We start from the raw sequence: 19,354 nt of genomic DNA on the forward strand, positions 1-19,354 counted from the left end.
GCGCTTCACAACTCCCTGCACGTGTGCTCTGAGAAAGCGGTCCTCCAATGGGCAACCTTACCCCCCGGATAGCATCTTCCGTCGGTGTACAATTACTCTTCTTTTCTCGCTTCTAGAAAACGTTGAACTCAGAATCACGAGCCATTGTGCGCCGTTCGTAGTTCGTGCCTTGGGTTGGACCTGATCGCTCTTATCTTGCCTTTGAACCTGATCTGCGAAGACAGACATCAGATGACATCAAGGATCTAGATGTTGAGCAGTTTAAGTGATGGGCTACTACAACCCTCGCACGCACGCCATACTATGAGTAACCACACACATTGACCATTGTGGTCACGATTGTGATGATAGTCGGCGGTTTGGAATTTCCAAAAACATCCATAAACCACAAACGCAATGGATCATAAACTCAATTCCCGGGTAGCTGGGAACGTGATGTGCAAACATGATGGGTTTTGGGGGGGATTTTTGTTGATGGTTTACAATGCGTACATGGTTAAACGTTTTGGGAATTAAATGAACATGCCTAGCTGGAGTGAGTCATCCAAAAATGAACAATCGTTGGACACATTTGTTGTGGACATTTTTCAATTTCTTTCCGTTCTTAATTAGAGCACCAACTAGAGAATTGTTCTAATTTTGAGGCAAGTATTTGAGTCGCAAACTAAAGTCTTCAATGTTTATAGCAATCTTCGAGCAGCTATCTCATGTAATGATGTGTTATGACTATAATGTAGTCAGTTGTAGCATCAAATGAAGCCTAATCTTCTAAGCCTAGACACTCGAGGCTCAAATCGAACTTCAGTTAAACTGTATCAATTTCAATCCAATGATAATGTCCGTTGATTATGATGGATTCTCGTCTTTATAGGAGAAGCTGCGGTTGCCATTAGAACCCAGGATAGCCTGAAAAGCCGAACTCCACAGATCAAACGATGATTTTACAAAAACATTAAAGTTCGGGTATAGTTAGGGAATCGAGGGTTGCCTGTATCTTGTTGGGCTTCGCCGAGTTGTATGCTTTGTTGTGTAGAATTGTATTGCATACAATGACTGCATGCCAGTGAGGACTTCCTGAAATCCAAAGCTCAAAAGCTCCATTATTGAGCTTTTCATTTGTGTTGGGCTTACGTACTATGGGCAAGTTTTGTGAAGAATCAAATGATATTTAAAAAAAAATCTTATTCTACACATACATATTTTAATAAAGACGATCTATTTTAAAAATGAATCTCAATGTAATGTATTAAACGAAGATTGCAACATTTTGACGTTCATTTCCAGTTCGGTCAATTTGGGCGATAATTTGAGAAAAACTGAATTAAATAGAACGATTAAAAGCATTTGCATTGAAAAATCGTCCATTTATTCACCATAAAGCCTTGTGTACAATGATCCTTTGGATGTTTAATTCCAATTTCAATCGTACTACATGTACAAGGACTCATTGGAGATTGATAGTTTTAAAAAGGACCAAGGATTTGACTCAATTTCTTACAACCTCATTTGTGTGCTCTACTTAAGCACCTTCCCCGGAAAATGGTTCCGCCAAATGACCTGTTGCATGTAAACACCAGCACGCTCATTTGCCCATTGCCAAAGCATGGTCGCGTGTCCTGCGCATTACTCACCTCACTCCCGGGCAACCCGACCACGTGCTCGCACTCAAAAAAATCAAACCACACTGTTTGTAAACTAGTTCACCCCCTTGCCAACAGTGACCGGTGACCGAAAACAAATAGCAACAGTTGCGAACAACGATGGCACCTACACAGAACAACGCCAACATCGTAGTCCACACAGTCTCGCTGCCTAGCAACGAGCCACAGGCGCGTGGTTTGTTCGATAAAATTTTGCTCCACGCTTCAACCTAAAAAGCAAACGTTGCGGGCGTTTGTTACGGCATTCGGCGAACAAATTCCAGCACATCCTGACCTGTGTGTGTAAGTGTCCAGGCGAACGTATTCTAATTCAATTCCCTCCCATCTCTGCGCGAGTGATCTATTTCCAGTGAAAGCAGGCGTCATCTTCTCGGCGCTTCGGAACGGAAAATGAACGTGACAGCAGCACGGCGTCGAAGTGTCGGCCGCGGTGGAGTAGGCGGCAAAGCAATCCGTGGTGGCAAAGCGAAAGCCCGCAATGGCGCGACGAATGGTACGCACGGGGCCACCCAGAACGGGGGCCCACCGGCAGTGGCACCCCAGAACGGGGCGAAGGAGAAGCCGCCGGAAGGCAAGGACAAGGGGACGGCTGCGGCGACGGCGACGGCGACGGCACCGGGCCCGGAAAGCTACGAGTCCGACTCGTCGGACCAGGTGTCCTCGTCGGACGAGGAGGAGCGGTGGAAGGATCCGAAGCTGACGAACGACGTGCCGTCCGAGTACTGGCACATCCAGAAGCTGGTGAAGTACATGAAGGCCGGCAACCAGACGGCCACCATCGTGGCGCTCTGCTGTCTGAAGGACCACGACCTGACGACGCAGATGAACCAGCGTGCCATCCAGGACTGCGGCGGGCTGGAGGTGCTCGTCAATCTGCTCGAAAGCAATGACATGAAGTGCAGACTGGGAGCGTTGTCCGTCCTGTCCGAGATCTCGTCCAACCTGGACATTCGCCGTGCCATTGTTGACCTGGGAGGTATTCCGCTGCTGGTGCAGATACTGTCGGAACCGGGGCGCGACCTGAAGATCATGGCGGCGGAGACGATCGCTAACGTGGCGAAGGTCCGTCTGGCCCGGAAGCTCGTCCGCAAGTGCAACGGCATTCCGCGGCTGGTCGATCTGCTGGACGTGAACATGAAGTGCGTGTAACACACACCGGACGAGTCACTCTAAGCTCAACTAACCTATTGTTTTTCTCTTCCCTCCCCACATCCCCTCATCCGACAGCTGCCTTCGCTCACAGCGCGACCAACTGTCCGAGGAGGAGCGCGAAATGCTCGACATGGCGCGGGCCGGAGCACGCGCACTCTGGTCGCTGTCGGAGTCGCGCCACAACAAGGAGCTGATGTGCAAGAGCGGCATCGTGCCGCTGATGGGACGCCTCCTGAAGAGCGTGCACATCGATGTTGTCGTTCCGACTATGGGTACCATACAGCAGTGCGCCTCGCAGGCCAACTACCAGCTGGCGATCACGACCGAAGGGATGATCTTCGACATCGTCTCCCACCTGACGTCCGACAACCTCGACCTGAAGCGGCAGTGCAGCTCGGCCATCTTCAAGTGCGCCAGTGATAAGGTAGGTGGGTTGAAGGTGGGGGGTATTTGGGGGGAGGGTCCTAATCAGAACATCGCATTCGTTCATACAAACCCGCAATCGTTTGAAAGACGGCAAGCGATATGGTGCGCGAATCGGGCGGACTGGAACCGTTGGTAGGAATCGCGCGCGACAAGACGGTGCGGGACAACAAGCAGCTACTAGCGGCGGCAACGGGCGCCATCTGGAAGTGTGCGGCGAGTGAGGCGAACGTCAAGAAGCTCGACCAGCTGAAGGCGGTACAGGTGCTGGTGCAGCTGCTGAACGACGAGAACGAGGACGTGCTGACGAACGTGGTGGGAGCGATTTCGGAGTGCGTCAAGTACCAGAACAACAGAGAGATCCTGCGCCAGTGTGGAGGCATCCCGCTGCTGGTGAACCTGCTCAACATGACGCACGCGCCGCTGCTGGAGAACATTGCACGCACGCTGAAGGAGTGTGCCTCGGACCCCGAAAGCATGACGCTGATGGAGGAGCTCGACGCGATCCGGTTGATCTGGTCGCTGCTGAAAAACTCCAACCCAAAGGTGCAGGCGTACGCGGCCTGGGCCCTCTGTCCTTGCATTGAGAATGCGAAGGTGAGCTAACGGACAGGTCAACAGAGGTGTCCGGTGCTGGCTCGGAATATTCGTCCTGTTTGATTGGTTGGTTGTGTTGATGTTGCTTGCAGGACTCGGGCGAACTGGTGCGGAGCTTCGTCGGTGCGCTGGAGCTGGTCGTTGGGTTGCTGAAGTCGCGCGATAACTTCGTCCTGTCGGCGGTCTGCGCAGCGATTGCGACGATTGCCCGCGATCGGGAGAATCTTTCCGTCCTGTCCGATCATAAGGTGATCAGGATGTTGGCCGATCTGGTGTACACGACGGACGATTTGCTGCGCGAGCATCTTGCGGCGGCCATCGCTAGCTGCGCCCCGTACTCGACCAACACGCAGGAGCTGGGACGGTTGAAGACGGTGACGCCGATTGTTGGCTACATGGTTAGCAATAATCCGCGCGTGCATCGGACGACGGCCATGGCGCTGCAGAAGCTGTCCGAGGATCCACAGAACTGCATCACAATGCACCAGGTGAGTTTGAGCGGGCAAGTTCGAGTCAAGGTTGAACGACTAACTATCTATTCGCTGGCTTCTAGAGTGGCGTTGTTCCGTTCCTGCTGGAGACGGTCGGCTCCAAGGATCGGGAGCTACAGGAAGCGTCCGCCGGCTGTCTACAAAACATACGCAAACTGGCCCTGCGTGCCGAGGAGCTTGAGCTGTGTGGCGAGTAGGAGTAGCGCAATGCGGACAACGCGATTCAGCTAGATTAGTTACAAAATTTCTCAACGAGACGCACATTTGCCAAGCAAAAATCACGCTTGTTTTTGGGCACTTTTGTTAATCTTTAATGCAAATCGAAAACTGCAGTGCTCTGTCACCTCGCATCCGGCAGCATCCGATACAGGCCGGCAATAACCGATACTTTTTATTAACACATTCGATACACAGGCTTCGTTGCGCGTTTTGTGCGTTTCGAGTTGACTGGTTTTTTGGCGTTTATAAAATAAGTTTCCCTCCCCGTCACGCTACCTTTACGACTAGCTTTTTTGTTCTCTAGATTTTCCCCTCCCACGAACACGTCCCCCTTGCGCTAATATACTTAAAATACCTGTCTTTGGTGACGGCTGCGCGAAGGCAAATTCAGTTCGGCGTGGTGTGTTTGTGTGTTTGTGTAAAAAACGGTTGTCTAATAACGATGTAATACAAAAATAAACGCGGAATCACAATATTGTCCACCGCACGAACGCGCACGCGTTAGTGTGTGTGTGTTTCTAAGTGGTCTGTCTCGTTCTTCCTCTCTTTCGTTCAACTGTCTCAACAATCAGTAAAGCATAGTTCGGTTGCAACTGTTTATGGTTAGGCTGGTCGGCCGCACAACACGTGTTTCGATGATTCCGGAAGGGCGGTTCGTCATTTTCCTCCCCCTTTAATAGCTGGCATTACTGCCCCGCATCGAGATGCTCATGCGACGCTCCACCCGCCCAACGTGCGGCATCAGCGAGCCGGGCGGGGCGAAGCGCCAGCGCCGCGGCCGAGACAGTAGCGTCCCATCGGTAGACGCTCGCCCCCGGAATGGTTCATCGATGTCGGACTTTTGCGACGAGCAGCAGCTCGACTCGGACTCGTCCGTCTCGTCCGGTTCCTCCTCCGTCCAGGGATGGCGGCCTGCAAGAGGAAGAGTGGCGTTAGAATGGGGTGTTTGGGTCGGAGACGTTACAAAAGTCAAGAGGAAAACGAAACGCTTTACGACATTGGGAGTATCGCGTCATCACACTCAAAGAGCTCCCACGAAACTGTGAATCACTTTCGGTGTCATATTGGGGACAGACAAAAACACACACACACAAACACTCCGAAATTGATTTTCCTCTGGAGCATATATAATAAATCGGCTTACGTGCAAGAGATAAAAAAGGTGACATTGGGCCTTTCTAGTCAAACGGTTCCGTAGTTACGCCGAAGCGTCGGCACAATCTCTCGGCACAAACACACATGGAATTGTTGGGTTATTTCTTGACTCCAACAGTTGGGCCGACGTCATACATATCGCAGGGGCATGCTGCTGCTGTCGTGCTAATGTTTCCCACTAAACGGCCCACATTTCATTGCCCTTTTGCGCCATTCCGAGGAAATGCCGTCACCGTCGACGAAAAGCTTACGTTCAGCACAGAGTTGAGGGTCGTTGTGATGTCTGTGACAGCCCAAAACGAAAAAGATACATGCTCCTTGGGTTTGGTGCCGTTGAAGCGTTCTCACCCAACGACTTAAACCGTTTCCAAGAACCTTCAAGCGCTAATTTCGAGACAAGACAAGCTGTTCCGCATTCTTTTGCTGGGTTGTTTGTAATGTATTAAGCAGCATTTCAATATCCTTTTGTGGCATCCAAAGGCACCCAAAACGGAGCTATTTAAAAGCGTCTCTGCATGTCTGTGTGGTTCACAACAATACCTTCCGGCACACTTCAGCCCACCCACAAATTAGTATCAACAAAGCTTCTTCCATCAAAACCTTCGTCTAAGAAGCTTTCCTCCCTTTTATCACGAACCTCCACGCACCACAAAGGCGGTAAGGTATAATTTCTAATCCACCCTCCAGGCCGGGGCCCGCGAAAAGTGGGTCACAACATCAAAACGCTCGCACAGCACACGCCACGCATTGCAACCGCAGGCAATCGGCTCATTAAACGTCAAAAACCGCTGCCGAAAGTTCAGAGTGCGGGGTGCGTGTAAGTGTGCGTCTTTGCGTCTTTATCAAACTTACTCATGACCTTTACAACATGCCAACCTACACCTACCGAGGATGACGATGGATTGGCGCTTCTCGTGGCTGAGATCACAGTTACAGAACGGATGCACGCTGTCCGGGCTGAGGATGAGCTCGACCTCGGAGTGCAGATCGTGCACGTCGCTGGTGGAGCGCTTTAGCTTGGGGTAGCGGGAGAGCACGCGCCAGAAGCGGCACGCGTCCCGGAACACACCGTTCACCTGCTCGATGCTTTCGCGCACCGACACCTCGTGGAAGCAGGCGCACGCGATCTCTTTCGCCCGGCGTTGGCCGTCTTCCGTGCTGACCATCCGGTCGCCCGTCTGGTCGATCTTGTTGCCGACTAGTATGACCGGCACGTCTAGCAGGGGGTCCTGGAAGTGGGAAGAGGGGGAAAAACGGCGAATGAATTAGATTTATTAGAGTGTGAAAGGAGATGATGTAGACAGTTTGGGATAAATAAATCATTATTTTGGATATTGTAAGGGTGAAACGATATCCTAGACGAGATCTTGTTTTTTTCAACAGTCTATAGAAGCCTCTAGTAAGAACTTATGAGACAAAGAATCAAGTAATTGAGAGGAATATCAGAACATGTCAAACAATCGTTCTCAATTAATTTGATTCAAAACCAAGATCTTAATGGCGAGGATACCTTGAGACGAGGGCTATACAATTTAGTTACCACATAACCTATCCAGATGTTATCTCAGACGTCGTGAAGTACATTTGATTACCTTTTAGTTTGAAAGCTTCAAAGCTTCTGTGTGCTTCTCCAGACATTGGATAACTTTTACTTTGTGCCTAACCGGGATATCAATCTACAAGTTGATCACAAGCTTGATACTAATCCCAAACATATTTGTGTGCGCATCGAACACATTCCAGCAATGTTGCCTTTGTGCAACTTTCTAAACAATTGAAAACAACTCCCCACAACACCACCGGTACAAACATTGGTTGCGAATCAGTAAATCAAATAACGTTCCTGTCATTCGCCTTTTTCCCCTGTCCCTTTGGACAAGCGACAACACACCAGTGCAATCCAGAATCCCTACAACCACACAAAATTACGATGCATTCTCGATGTTAAACCAATACGGTGTCAGTGTCCTGGACGCCAATCCCTTATCGTTCGGGAGAATCCGGGGAGAAAGACAACACAACACCCACCACACATTTGTATTTAATTGACTGCTGGAATGCTCCATCGATCGTCCGTGGATGGGATGGGATGGTATGTGAACATTCTTCCAACAACAACAACGGAACCTTGTTCTGTCTGTCTATCCATGTGCCGTATTTGTACGACTGTAACCGCCTCAACTGTGTATCGCTATGAGAAAGAGAATTCGATCAGCACCATAAGCCAGCCGGAGGGCCAACCCGACAAATGTATTGGAAAGTATTTTTACTTTAGGTTACTGTTACTGCCAACCTTCCAAGTACTACTACCAGAAGGCGGCTATTTTCACCGATGTTTTAACCTTTGATTTCGAGTGGCCTCTCAGTGGGGTTCCGGTGTTTTTTTTTACACGTTTCTCCTCGCGTCGCGATAGGTATTTCATCAACTTTTCGACTGAAAGTAAAATTGCCAATCAAAATCAAATAAAGCAAACATTTCACGGTCAACAAATGGAACAGGACACGAAAGGCAAAGTCTGCAATGGTCGCCGAATTGAACTCCGCAACAAAAAATTAAAAAAAGAAGAAAGCCGATGGGCATAGTCGAAACTCAAGAACAAGGAATGGATGGAATTTCTGGCGAAAAATGCAAACTCAATCGTGAACCTTTGGGGCAACCCTCACTCGCTATTACTGGTAGCTATTTTGAACTTTGAAAATAGCACACACACACACACACCCAAAAAAAACGTACAAATCGTAGCTAAAAGTACGATAAAATGGAACCTGAAAATTGCCTTCCCAGCAAACATCAAACGGCAGCCCTTCGACTTCCACCCCTCGTTACCTTGTTGTACGAGCCGAGCCGACGCCTTCGCTTGTTGTAGTTGATCAGGAACTTTAGCCGATTGCACTCATCGAAGCTGCACTTGTCCGCGACCGAGTACATCAGGATGAACGCCTCCGCCCACCGTATGTTGGCCTCGAGCGTTAGACAGTCTGCCTCCTGCTTGGAGTGGGGAGAGAGAGTAAAACGAAAGTCGGTTAAGCGCAGCCCCCGAGCAACAACAACAAAAAAAGGCTTTTCCGGAAAAGAAGGTTATTACGTTTGGCTGGCCGGCTGCGTCCAGTATTTCGAACAGCACGAACTCATTGTCGATCAGCGTGTTGAACGTGTACACCTTCTCCAGGTTTGGGTCGTACTCGCCGATGAAGCGTTTCGTTATGAACCGTACCACCATTGCTGTGGGAGAAAAGAGCAAAAAACGGGTTAGAAAATTACAGAAAAACCCAGAATTTATGGAGCAAGAAAAATGCTAAAAGGAATTTCAATTGTTTGGAACCCCTTTTTTTTGGGAAGCGAAAAGGTTTGGAAAATTATTCTCCCTTCACATTCTTTGTGTTTTTATGAAGCGAAAATGAACGATTGGCACAGACGGTGAGAGCTTTTTTGTGCCTCCTCGAGTCAAAGAGAGCTATCAAAAAGACTGCAACCGAGCAGCGAACCCACACAGATGGAATTAATTCCAACTGCACGATACGTTCAGGCTTTGTCTGGAGCTAAATATTTAATTCAACAATATCTTCACGCCGCTTTCCCAGAACCAGGTGTAGCACACAAACTAGGGTCGCATGTCGCCCAGCTTCCTGCCTCCCAGCGAATCTAGCAATAGAAAACAATGAACTTTCCAAAAGTCCTTGATTTTGCTTTTCCTTCGCCTGCAGGAATTGCTTCCGTTTCTTGGAAAGCGAAATGCGACACCGTCCACCACCGTCAGCCAGCAGCTAATGAGCAAATTTTCCGCACTGGAAAGCAAACTTTTTGCGCTTTAAATGGGGGGGAGTCCGTCACATCGACACAACAGCCCCGGCAAGGCAAATCGCTACAGCAAATCAATGCGCTACAAATCAACAGGTGGTGGCTTTAGAATTTCCGTTTTTCTGCTTTCGTTTTTGCTACACAAATCGATCGACTTGCCAACGATAAATACCGACGACCGACACCAGTGTAGCTACCATTGCTACGCAAGCAATTCATGGCACAAATACAAATCCTTAGGGATTGATAATAAAGCGCAAAATAAAAACATCGCATCACACAACTGCGAGGAGCGGCAAAAAACATCGCACTGGACGCTAGCATAACAATGGCATCGTGGGCATGGCTTACGCTCTTATTCCCTTCCCGCTGGGACATGGGGCAGCAGTAGCAAGGAGTTGGGGAACATCAAATCAATCTGCCCATGGCTTCCGGAAGGCTCCTCCACCAGGGCTGGAGTTCAATTTATTTTCTGCAATCGATTTCTCTCGCCAACTCTCCTGCCTCTTTCTCTCTGGTTTGTGTTTTTTCCCCTGATGTAATGTGTTCGTCGCTTGTTTACAATTAACGCGAAAAGAGGTATCACATAATTCATGCAGCACGTGTCGATCGCGCTCAATGAATGGCGCACCTTCTTGCGCGATAAGCCTCCTGGCTGTCGTGTCTGGGTTGTCAACGGTGACGGTGAGACGGTGATTGAAATCGAGCGAATAACAAAAATCTCCTCCTCAATGAGTGGAACATATCGACAGGAAATTAATATGTACACAACCTCCCCTAGACATTACCCCGTTTTTTTTTCTTTTGCTGGGAAGGAAGCAGAACTTTTGCGCCAAACTTTCTTGGCGCACAGAGATATATCGATGCCGACACGTACGCACAGGGCACACGTTTCATTCATTTCGCTACGGCAGCAAATGAACGAAGTAGCTCACGTAGAACGTAATCGCTCTGGATCGTTTGGTGCTTTGAAAGTTGTGTCTCGGTCCCGGTGCAAAGTTGTCTAATAATTCAATGGAGATGGGAAAAAATGGTCCTCCACCACTCGATCGAGCGAAACCAATTAGACGGGCAGATGACGATTGGGAAATGGCGTCACAAGGCGCGTCCACCAGCACTGAGCACTGGGGCTGGCAAAGCAAGTTACCGCTATGCCAACGGAGGAAACGTCACAGAAATTAAAGAGCAGCAGTATGGTGTGGCTTTTGGGGACACAGATCGCTTCCGTGTCTTGGGAGTTCTTGGTGCTGACGTATGCGTTTGAACGGTTTTGCAAGTTCTCGACAGGGATGAGAAGTGTCCAAGAGTGAAATGGAATGATTTGTAATTAGCTGCTTCAAGTGTTTTAATTGCTTTTGGAAGAGTTTTCAACGTTAAACTATGGGTTTATTCTACCTTCCAATATCTTGTCTGGGTTGTTGCGATCAACAAAAAAGCTTTACAATAGCTTCGGAGCAAAATTCTATAAATCATGCTTTCAATTTCCCCTTTTTTTTGGTCACAATTTCATGCCCAAATTGAGCGGTGATAGTGTCGAGATAACGTCAAGGGAAAGACAGACGCCAACACATCAGACGCCCTTTTATTTTTGGACCCCTCTTTTGTTGTCCTGTAACACAAATATTTATATTCACCCAAGCATCATTTCTCTTCCCGAAAAAAGACACCTTTTGATTGATAAATCATCCTTTTCCTAGTTTCCCGGGGGTTGCGCTGAAGGTGTTGCTGCTAGCACGTCAACACTTCCAGGCAGCGCTTCCCGATGACGATGACAGGGCGGTTTCATTCATTTATCATAATCACGGCGGTAGAACTCATGCCACCCGTTAGTGGTGTGTGTATGTGTGCGGGAAGCCATGTAGTCCTAGCTACTGTTCTAGCTTCTCGAATGTCTTCCTTTCTCCCGTTCGATTGAACGCAAGTGGCAGCCTCAAAAACCACAAAAAGTGTGCTGTTTGTTACGACCGGGCCTTTCCGTGTCTGGCGAATGAACGAACAGCAACGTAGCGATACTAACCAAATAGACGAGCTTTCGATCAGGATTTTCGAAAGCACACAAATTGTCCAACTTTTAAACCATAAAAACCGATCGAGCAAACGAGCACTAAACGCTTGAAAAACAATTTGAACGACACTTGTCAACGAGCCTTGTCTCTGCGAGCCGTACAAATGTGATTGAAAACAGAGAAAGGGACAGGGCAAGGTCTTCGCTAGCAAGCCTATCACATCCACCGGCCCGATGACATTGATGGATGAAATTTCAAACCCTGCACACGATGAAACGAAAACCGGATCGAACTGTATCGATGAGGAAGAAGCCCCTCAGCAGCGGCCCTCATAGCAAGCCAGCAAGCACAAGCGAAGATGAGACGCTCCGTGAGTGATTAGTGCCCAGGGTTGACTCTAATTTCTCAATCAGTGTCATCGAGATTGCTGATGCGAGTTGCTTCTGCTTGGCCACGTGGCTCCATCTTTTTCGAGAGCACGTCAGATGCATCATACATCGCGTTGACACCTTTTTTTCTACTACGGATGCACTGCACCACCAGGGGATGCACGTTTACTAGCCGGTGATGCCAGCCACAAGCCAGAAATTGATCCGCTCGGATATCAAGGTTGACGCAAGCAGCGTGTATAGTGGAGGCATTTCATAGGAGGCAGTTGACATCCACAAAGCTACAACTAAGTTGCGCCAAAAATGCAGGACAGGCCCTTACTAGGGGAGTACGACCGAGACCTGTCGGAAGTCCACCGGCGTAATTTCTATCGCGTGTAGGCTGCATACTGGCACACTTACTGCAAAATGCTGCATCTGCTTTGCATCAGCTCGTTACTTCTAAACAGAGCAAAATTGTGTTTATTTATAAAATAATTGGAGTAAAAGAGCGCTGTTACTGGCTACGCTTTTACTACACGATACACGTGGCACTCATAATTGAAGCAGTGCTGTGTGTAACAGGCCTTGCTTAAACATCAAATAAACACTTTGGAAATCAATTTTATTGTAAAATTAGAGACAATTTCCTGCCAAAAAGAACTAAACGTTAGAATCAAGCACTGTGAGCGAAATCTGAATTTCAATTGATGTTTCTGGCATGCTGTAGTACAAGCGGTACATGTCCTGTTCCAAATTCCAAGAAAACACAACCAAATGCACCCGGTTTTCTGTTGACAGAGCAGATATTTCATTTTCGCACCCTTCTGCCCCCGACGTCCTCCGCAACCATCAAAGGGCAATCCGCGGGTCTCCTCGTCACCAGTGCTTTGACATCGCGGCACAAATGCGCAATATTTCCAAAACCTTGGAGCCGCGCTCTCGCAAAAAGGCAAACACGGCGCCCCGACCTGCTGCTGCTGCCGATGCTCGGGGTTGGTGTAAATAGAGCCGCCACCAACCCTTTGCCCTGGAGGCAACCTTGGTTCACTTGATTTGACCCCAAACCGTTTGCTGCTACCCCACTCCATAATTGGAGGTTCTTTCATCCTGCTGCATTGTGCTGGAAGGATTTCTGGAAAGAGTTTTCCCATCCAAAACACAACCAACGGCCGCCGAAGGTTGGTGCCACATGGCGCGGTGTTTGCTCTTTAACGCCCGCCACTGACGTGAGTGTCTGGAGCAAAGGATACTGTCGAAAAAAAAACACATCCATCGACGATGACGAAGGCCCCGACAAAGATCGGTTTCTTAAAGTGTCACCACGACTCCGAGGAGATTGAACTTTAGGGTGCTGGGAAGAGGGCGATTTCTTGGGGCTTTTTTGACTAGATGCGGGCACCAGCACTTTCATGCCCGGTCGAACTCGATCCGCACGCATTGATAATTGAACAAAAGACTGATATTTTGTGCTGGTGCGGTATCCTTCTCATGCCATCTCTCCGGCTCACGCGAGCGTCTTAACGATGACCTAATTTCCGGAAAGCCGGGTTGACTAGGTCTAGTCGGTTCATCGCAGTGGGTTCGGATTATACTTTACAATACCATCATCAATCTTGCGGCCCATTTCAAACTCGAGACATCGCTCTTCTTTGCCACAGTAATCCGATGCGTCCGGCTCCACTTGGACAGTTGAGAGTCAGTGGCGGATTTAACGGTGCGCGGACTGAGCGGCCGCGGGGGGCCCCGCCAATGTAGGGGGCCCGTGTATGGTAATTCCAGCATATAGAAGAGTGCGTACAGTACAGTACAGTAGTCTCAGCGAGATCTTCTGGGCTAGATAGGGGCCCCATGGATGAAGGGACTCATAAACTATAGGGATCCAGTACAGGGATTCTGAGCACCCCCCCCCCCCCCCCCCCCGTCAGCAAACCATTAAAGTGTTTTATTCAAAAACTTAATCCAGCAATTTGCACCCCCCCCCCCCCCGCTCGACTCCAACCGTGGGGCCTCCACTGCTTTTAACGCTTAGGGCCCCCAACACCCTAAATCCGCCACTGTTGAGAGTATTTTATGTCAACGAGTCTAAGCTTCACTTAAGCCCTTCCGGAGCCTTCCCAGTGAGGGTTTTAGGCAGGTTTTTTAAAAAGGCATTTTTCATTATTTTATATAAGAGTGATACCACTACATACCCATCCGTTCGCGGGGGTTTTGGTTACACTTTCGGTCTAACGGACCATTCGCGCGTGGGATTCACTTTCACATCTGCCCAAGCGTATACGCGTCCATCCCGGCCGTCATCCCAAGGGAGACATTCAAATGTGAGCGAAGCGGGAGTGTTAAAAGTCAGTTGGAGGAAAAATGTGATCACCAACATACTTCCTAGCTGCGAGCGAGGGGACTGCACTTTAATTTATATGGCATGTCAGAGGAAATATTAATGGGAGCTTTTTTATTGGGAAACCGTAATGGAGTGGAGGACGCAAACTCCCATATGGAAAGCGGGCTATATGCGTCGCGACAGTTGACGATTAACGGGTGTGGTGGTGCTTTTATTATGCATTATTTTATTATTTTCCAATAAAGCTCGTCGGGAACTGGTGATGGAAAACGGTCTTTAATAAGTTAGGGTATTAAATAGAGACTAACTTGTATTTTTATGATATTATGCGCGCATAGACTTGGTTCCATAGGAATTGATTGTCTATCCGCTTGGACATTAAAATATGCCTATTAAACCCAGTGCAAAGGAGCAGCCCGGTGGTTTATCCGATAGCACCACTGGCTCCTACAATACCGGACAAAATCGATTCTCATTCGAACCGACATCCCTAAACAAATACTAAACCATTATAAAACTTATGTGAAGAACTTTAAATAAAAGCCTTTATTACATAAAATTGACCAACTTGGGTTGTTATACTAAAGAAGAAGAAGAAGATAAAGAAGAAGAAAAAGAAGAAACATGCGAAAAATCAATAAAATAATATCTCAATAATTCACCAAAAAACCATCTAAAGATAAAAATCACAATAATTCACCGTCCACGTAAAGAATTGCAAGATTGTTGCTCTTACGACCTAGATCCTCTTTACTTACATGATCGATTATTTTTAGAGCAATATACTAATCCAAACCCCCTATTTTCTTCCCCCACTTTTGCAAACCACTAAACTACCTTCCTAACAAGTGCCTTCGTTCGCGGCATAATACACACTATCTATAAATTATCTTTAATTGTGCAAAAAAAGCGATTCAGATCAATCGGGCAAGCCACCCCAAGAGGGCATCGTCATAACAACGCTCTAATCGATCGACTCCCTCCTTCCGCGCGGAGACGTAAATCAAGTGGCTTCCCCAGTCCCGCCCGAAGTGGATATAAAGCTGCTCCATAAATTAACTACCGAGCTCCCGCGCCACTAACCTGTCTTCCCGACGCCGCTCTGGCCCAGCACCATCACCCGGAACGGTTTCGCCTTCGGATGCAGCCCCAGCTTGGCCAGCGACGATTTCGGTGAGGTAGTATTCATGCTGATATTGGCCCTTACTATTACGATTACTGCACAGTTTGCTTAATTGCCGCGCTTTGGATAGCAGCTCCGGGATATGATGTCAACCGAATGTCCCCCGAAAATCGCACATCATGAACCGGGACCGTTGCTGTGGCGAAATGGAACGATCTTTCTTCGGCAGCACAGATAAGAGCGAAAGTTCGAAACATTAATTACGGCGAGGGCGAGTTTTTGTTGTCTTCTTTCCACTGTCTCCGCCCTGTCCGCCCGGCGGATGGAATCAATTTTCACTCCAAAGTTATGCGCACCACACACGCACGGCCGGATGGGTGATTAACGATTTTTCCTGAGATCACGTTTCATTCGAGTTTGTAATGTTAGGGTGGTTGTGTAAATACAGGAACCTATTGAGTTGCAGTGGTTGTCCCCGTATTGGCTGATTCTATTTTTACATACAAGTGTGTGTGGAGGTAAATTTCAATTATCACTAAACAATTTTCATCCCAATCAGGCGTGTAAACTTCGTGCTTCTCGCCCTGCCACCAGCGCGCGATTGTGTTTGCTAGGCGAGTAGGAGGAGAGTTTCATTTCATTTCCTGTATCTCTTGCCTTTGCTATGCCTGCTTACGCGAGCCCCGCACCAAAAGCAGACAATTCCAGTACGGCTATGTACTGCTGGTTGTTTTTCTTTGCTGTTCTGTTCAATCCACACAATATCTCCTGTTACCTTTGTTCCAGCGCAAACGCTCAACACCGTGCTCGGGACACATCTGGCCCACGCCGATACGTTCCAATTCGATTTATTTTCATCTCACGAGGTGTGGGGTTGGTGGGCGGTATTGTCGATAGAACTACAAACACGGTACCATTTCCTCCTGCACGATTGTATTTACTTTCGCCGTCCGTTTATTGTTGCTGGTGTTTGCCTCTGTATGCGCCCCTTACACACACGGAAGGAGGTAGACGGTTGGTGCAGTTCGGTTATCCCCTTTAGACACTATGCGTCCGACGCACTTTGCATACACTTTACTCACACACACAGATCTTCGACACAGCAACCTTTCTACAACGACCGACGACAGCCAACATCGGAAGTACGATGAAGGGCAGCCGCCGATAGAGATCCACAGCCCTTGATGAGACAGAGTCATACAGCGGTGTGCCAGCCTCCACAGCTAACCCCTTTTTTCTGCACAACCGGTTGTTTTGCCGGTTGTAAGTTTTGGGATGTGGAAGACCGGAAGACACCCGATGATGAGGTACGACGACGACGACGACGACGAAACACTACAAGACACACACACGGACACAGAAATAGAGGATAGAACACGACACGAGGCACAACACTTGACACTTGTTAAAGGTTAATTAACGTCACTCTGCGCTATTGGCAACGTTCGAGTTTTCACACGAATTTTCTACATGCGTTTCACAGAAAAACGCAATTTTTTGTGACACGGAAACCCCGAACCGGACAGCACAACCAACGTGTTTCACTAAACTGTATGTGCAGTTTTACAACTAAAACAGTCGAAACTGAACGAGCTAGATTAATAAAAACACAACCGCACGCCCTGCCGCCCGGAAATGTTGGAGTTTTCCGGCGTGGGGCCGTCCCACGAAACAACAACACGTGGTGCGTAATTGCGCCAAAAAAAAGGCTAGCAAAACGGAAAGACAGACAGAGATGAGATGTGTACAGGGAGGTGGCTGCTGAGATGCTGCGTTGCGTTTGAGTCGCGTTGGCGATCTGCTGGCGGTTGCAACCGGTGCCAGTATTATTTATAATGCTGACCTCGGGTGGTTCCGTAGTGCAAGATATCGGAGAGAATGTGTGGTGTAGTATACGTGAGAGAGGCCAAGAGAGTATCAGAGCATTCGCTCTTTCTCCGGTGCACTATGGGGTTATACTGTTTCAAGCCAGTGTATTACGTAGAAATAATCTTTAAAATTACGCAATAACCCAATTATTTAATGATTTTAACACCTTTTCTTGAATTTTTGATATTGATCAACATACCTATGGATGGTTTAAGTCGCCTGATGTCTTTATAAGGGACACTTCTTCATACCAGAGATTTTATTGCTATAGGTCCATTGAAGAGTCTTAAGTAGTTCAGATTAACAATAACTACCGCCACTGTTTTCCTGCATCAAAATTTTCGCACCATCTTTTGTTTTGCTGCTGTACTGAAACGTCCTTATTAAAACTTGTAAATATTGTTAAAATAACGCTTATTGTTAACTTTGTTTGCAAATCTTCCATTAGGCCACTGTACCCGTTGAATTAATAATAATAAAATAATAATAATAATAATAAATAATAATGAAATAATAATAATAATAATAATAATAACAATAAAAATAAAAATAAAAATAAAAATAATAATAATAATAATAATAATAATAATAATAATTATTATTATTATTATTATTATTATTATTATTATTTTTATAATAATAATAATAATAATAATAATAATAATAATAATAAAAATAAAAATAAAAATAAAAATAATAATAATAATAATAATAATAATAATAATAATAATAATAATAATAATAATAATAATAATAATCATAATAATAATAATAATAATAATAATAATAATAATAATAATAATTATTATTATTATTATTATTATTATTATTATAATTATTATTATTATTTTTATTTTTATTTCATTATTATTTATAATAATAATAATAATAATAATAATAATGATAATAATAATAAAAATAATAATAATAATAATAATAATAATAATAATAATAATAATAATTATTATTATTATTATTATTATTATTATAAGAATAATAATAATAATAATAATAATAATAATAATAATAATAATAACAATAATAATAATAATAATAATAATAATAATAATAATAATAATAATAATAATAATAATAATAATAATTATAGTAACAATGATAACTACAACAATAATTACAATAATAATAATAATAACAATAATGAAAGTTGAAGTTGAAGTTGGAAAGTCATGCAATCAATCGATTGTGTGCGACGTTCTGCGTACCTGTCCCAATGTTTTCGCCATGAATGGTCTGCTTTCCCACGACCATTTAAGGGTGCAAGGAGAGAAGATTTCTATATTCTATATAGAGACTATAGGAGAGAAACAGATTTCCCCTTTCCTATCATCCCTTCCTACGATGTTTTATGTATCATCAATTCCCTTATCGGAACCGCATGACACAATGCGTACGGTTGCGGATGACAATAAACTGGTTCACAGGAATGATATTAATGGGTCCCGGGCAGTAGTAATATGGTTTCCTTCCCACCATATCATCCAGCAAAAAGCTATTTATGAGATCGGGTTGGGATGTTTTCCACCGTCAAAGCATATTTCTTTCTCCACGTTTTCTTGTGAACCTTGCTGCTACTCACCTGTTGTATTGAAACGTAGCCAAACATCATCGAACCCCATCGATCATTCCGTTTCGATTCGGTGCGATAAGAGTGGGGTAATATTGAACGCTGAATTGCCGTGATTTCCGTGACCTTCAAATGCAACCCGAACCTAGCAACACCTAGCGAGAACAATCCAGCAATGTCTATTAAGCGGACTAACCCGTTGCTTTTTTTCCTCCTCCTGTGTGTTTGTGTGTATGAGCTGATAATAATAATGAAAACAAGTCATCAAGTGTGGAAAAGGCGCCCGGAAAAGCAGGAGGGGAATGTGGCAGTTTTCTCGGGCAGCGTTGAGGTTCATTGCAATCATAAATCATGCTTCACCGGCCGGCTGATGTTAAGCGTGGCTGAAGTACCGCCGTGGGTGGAGTGGGTTATTTTTAACCCGCCTATTATTCTTATAATAATAATAATAATAATAATAATTATTATTATTATTATTATTATTATTATTTTTATTTTTATTTCATTATTATTTATAATAATAATAATAATAATAATAATGATAATAATAATAAAAATAATAATA

At 46.0% G+C, this 19,354-nt stretch overlaps 2 protein-coding genes across 3 annotated transcripts; one reads left to right on the plus strand and one right to left on the minus strand.

The window, feature by feature from the left end:
* The first annotated feature begins 1,628 nt into the window (after positions 1 to 1,628).
* On the plus strand, positions 1,629 to 5,065 carry LOC1277756 (armadillo repeat-containing protein gudu). Its single transcript, XM_317249.3, has 5 exons — positions 1,629 to 2,800; positions 2,889 to 3,237; positions 3,327 to 3,833; positions 3,926 to 4,321; positions 4,387 to 5,065. Exons 1-5 carry the CDS (start codon positions 2,052 to 2,054, stop codon positions 4,519 to 4,521), a joined length of 2,136 nt encoding a protein of 711 aa, XP_317249.3. The 5' UTR covers positions 1,629 to 2,051; the 3' UTR covers positions 4,522 to 5,065.
* LOC1277755 (ras-related protein Rap-1b) lies at positions 4,612 to 17,575 on the minus strand. Of its 2 annotated transcripts, none has more exons than XM_061655943.1 (5): positions 15,296 to 17,575; positions 8,785 to 8,921; positions 8,526 to 8,684; positions 6,585 to 6,927; positions 4,612 to 5,455 (listed from the first exon to the last, which is right to left on the minus strand). In XM_061655943.1, the coding sequence occupies exons 1-5, from the start codon at positions 15,399 to 15,401 to the stop codon at positions 5,217 to 5,219; spliced, it is 984 nt and encodes a 327-aa protein (XP_061511927.1). In that variant the 5' UTR covers positions 15,402 to 17,575; the 3' UTR covers positions 4,612 to 5,216. The 2 variants fall into 2 exon arrangements, with proteins under 2 accessions (XP_061511927.1, XP_061511926.1); XM_061655942.1 differs by having other exon boundaries at positions 8,526 to 8,687; positions 15,296 to 17,219.
* Between the last annotated feature and the right edge of the window lie 1,779 nt (positions 17,576 to 19,354).

The sequence above is a fragment of the Anopheles gambiae genome, chromosome 3 (assembly GCF_943734735.2).
Source record: "Anopheles gambiae chromosome 3, idAnoGambNW_F1_1, whole genome shotgun sequence".
In the NCBI taxonomy this organism is placed as follows: domain Eukaryota; kingdom Metazoa; phylum Arthropoda; class Insecta; order Diptera; family Culicidae; genus Anopheles; species Anopheles gambiae.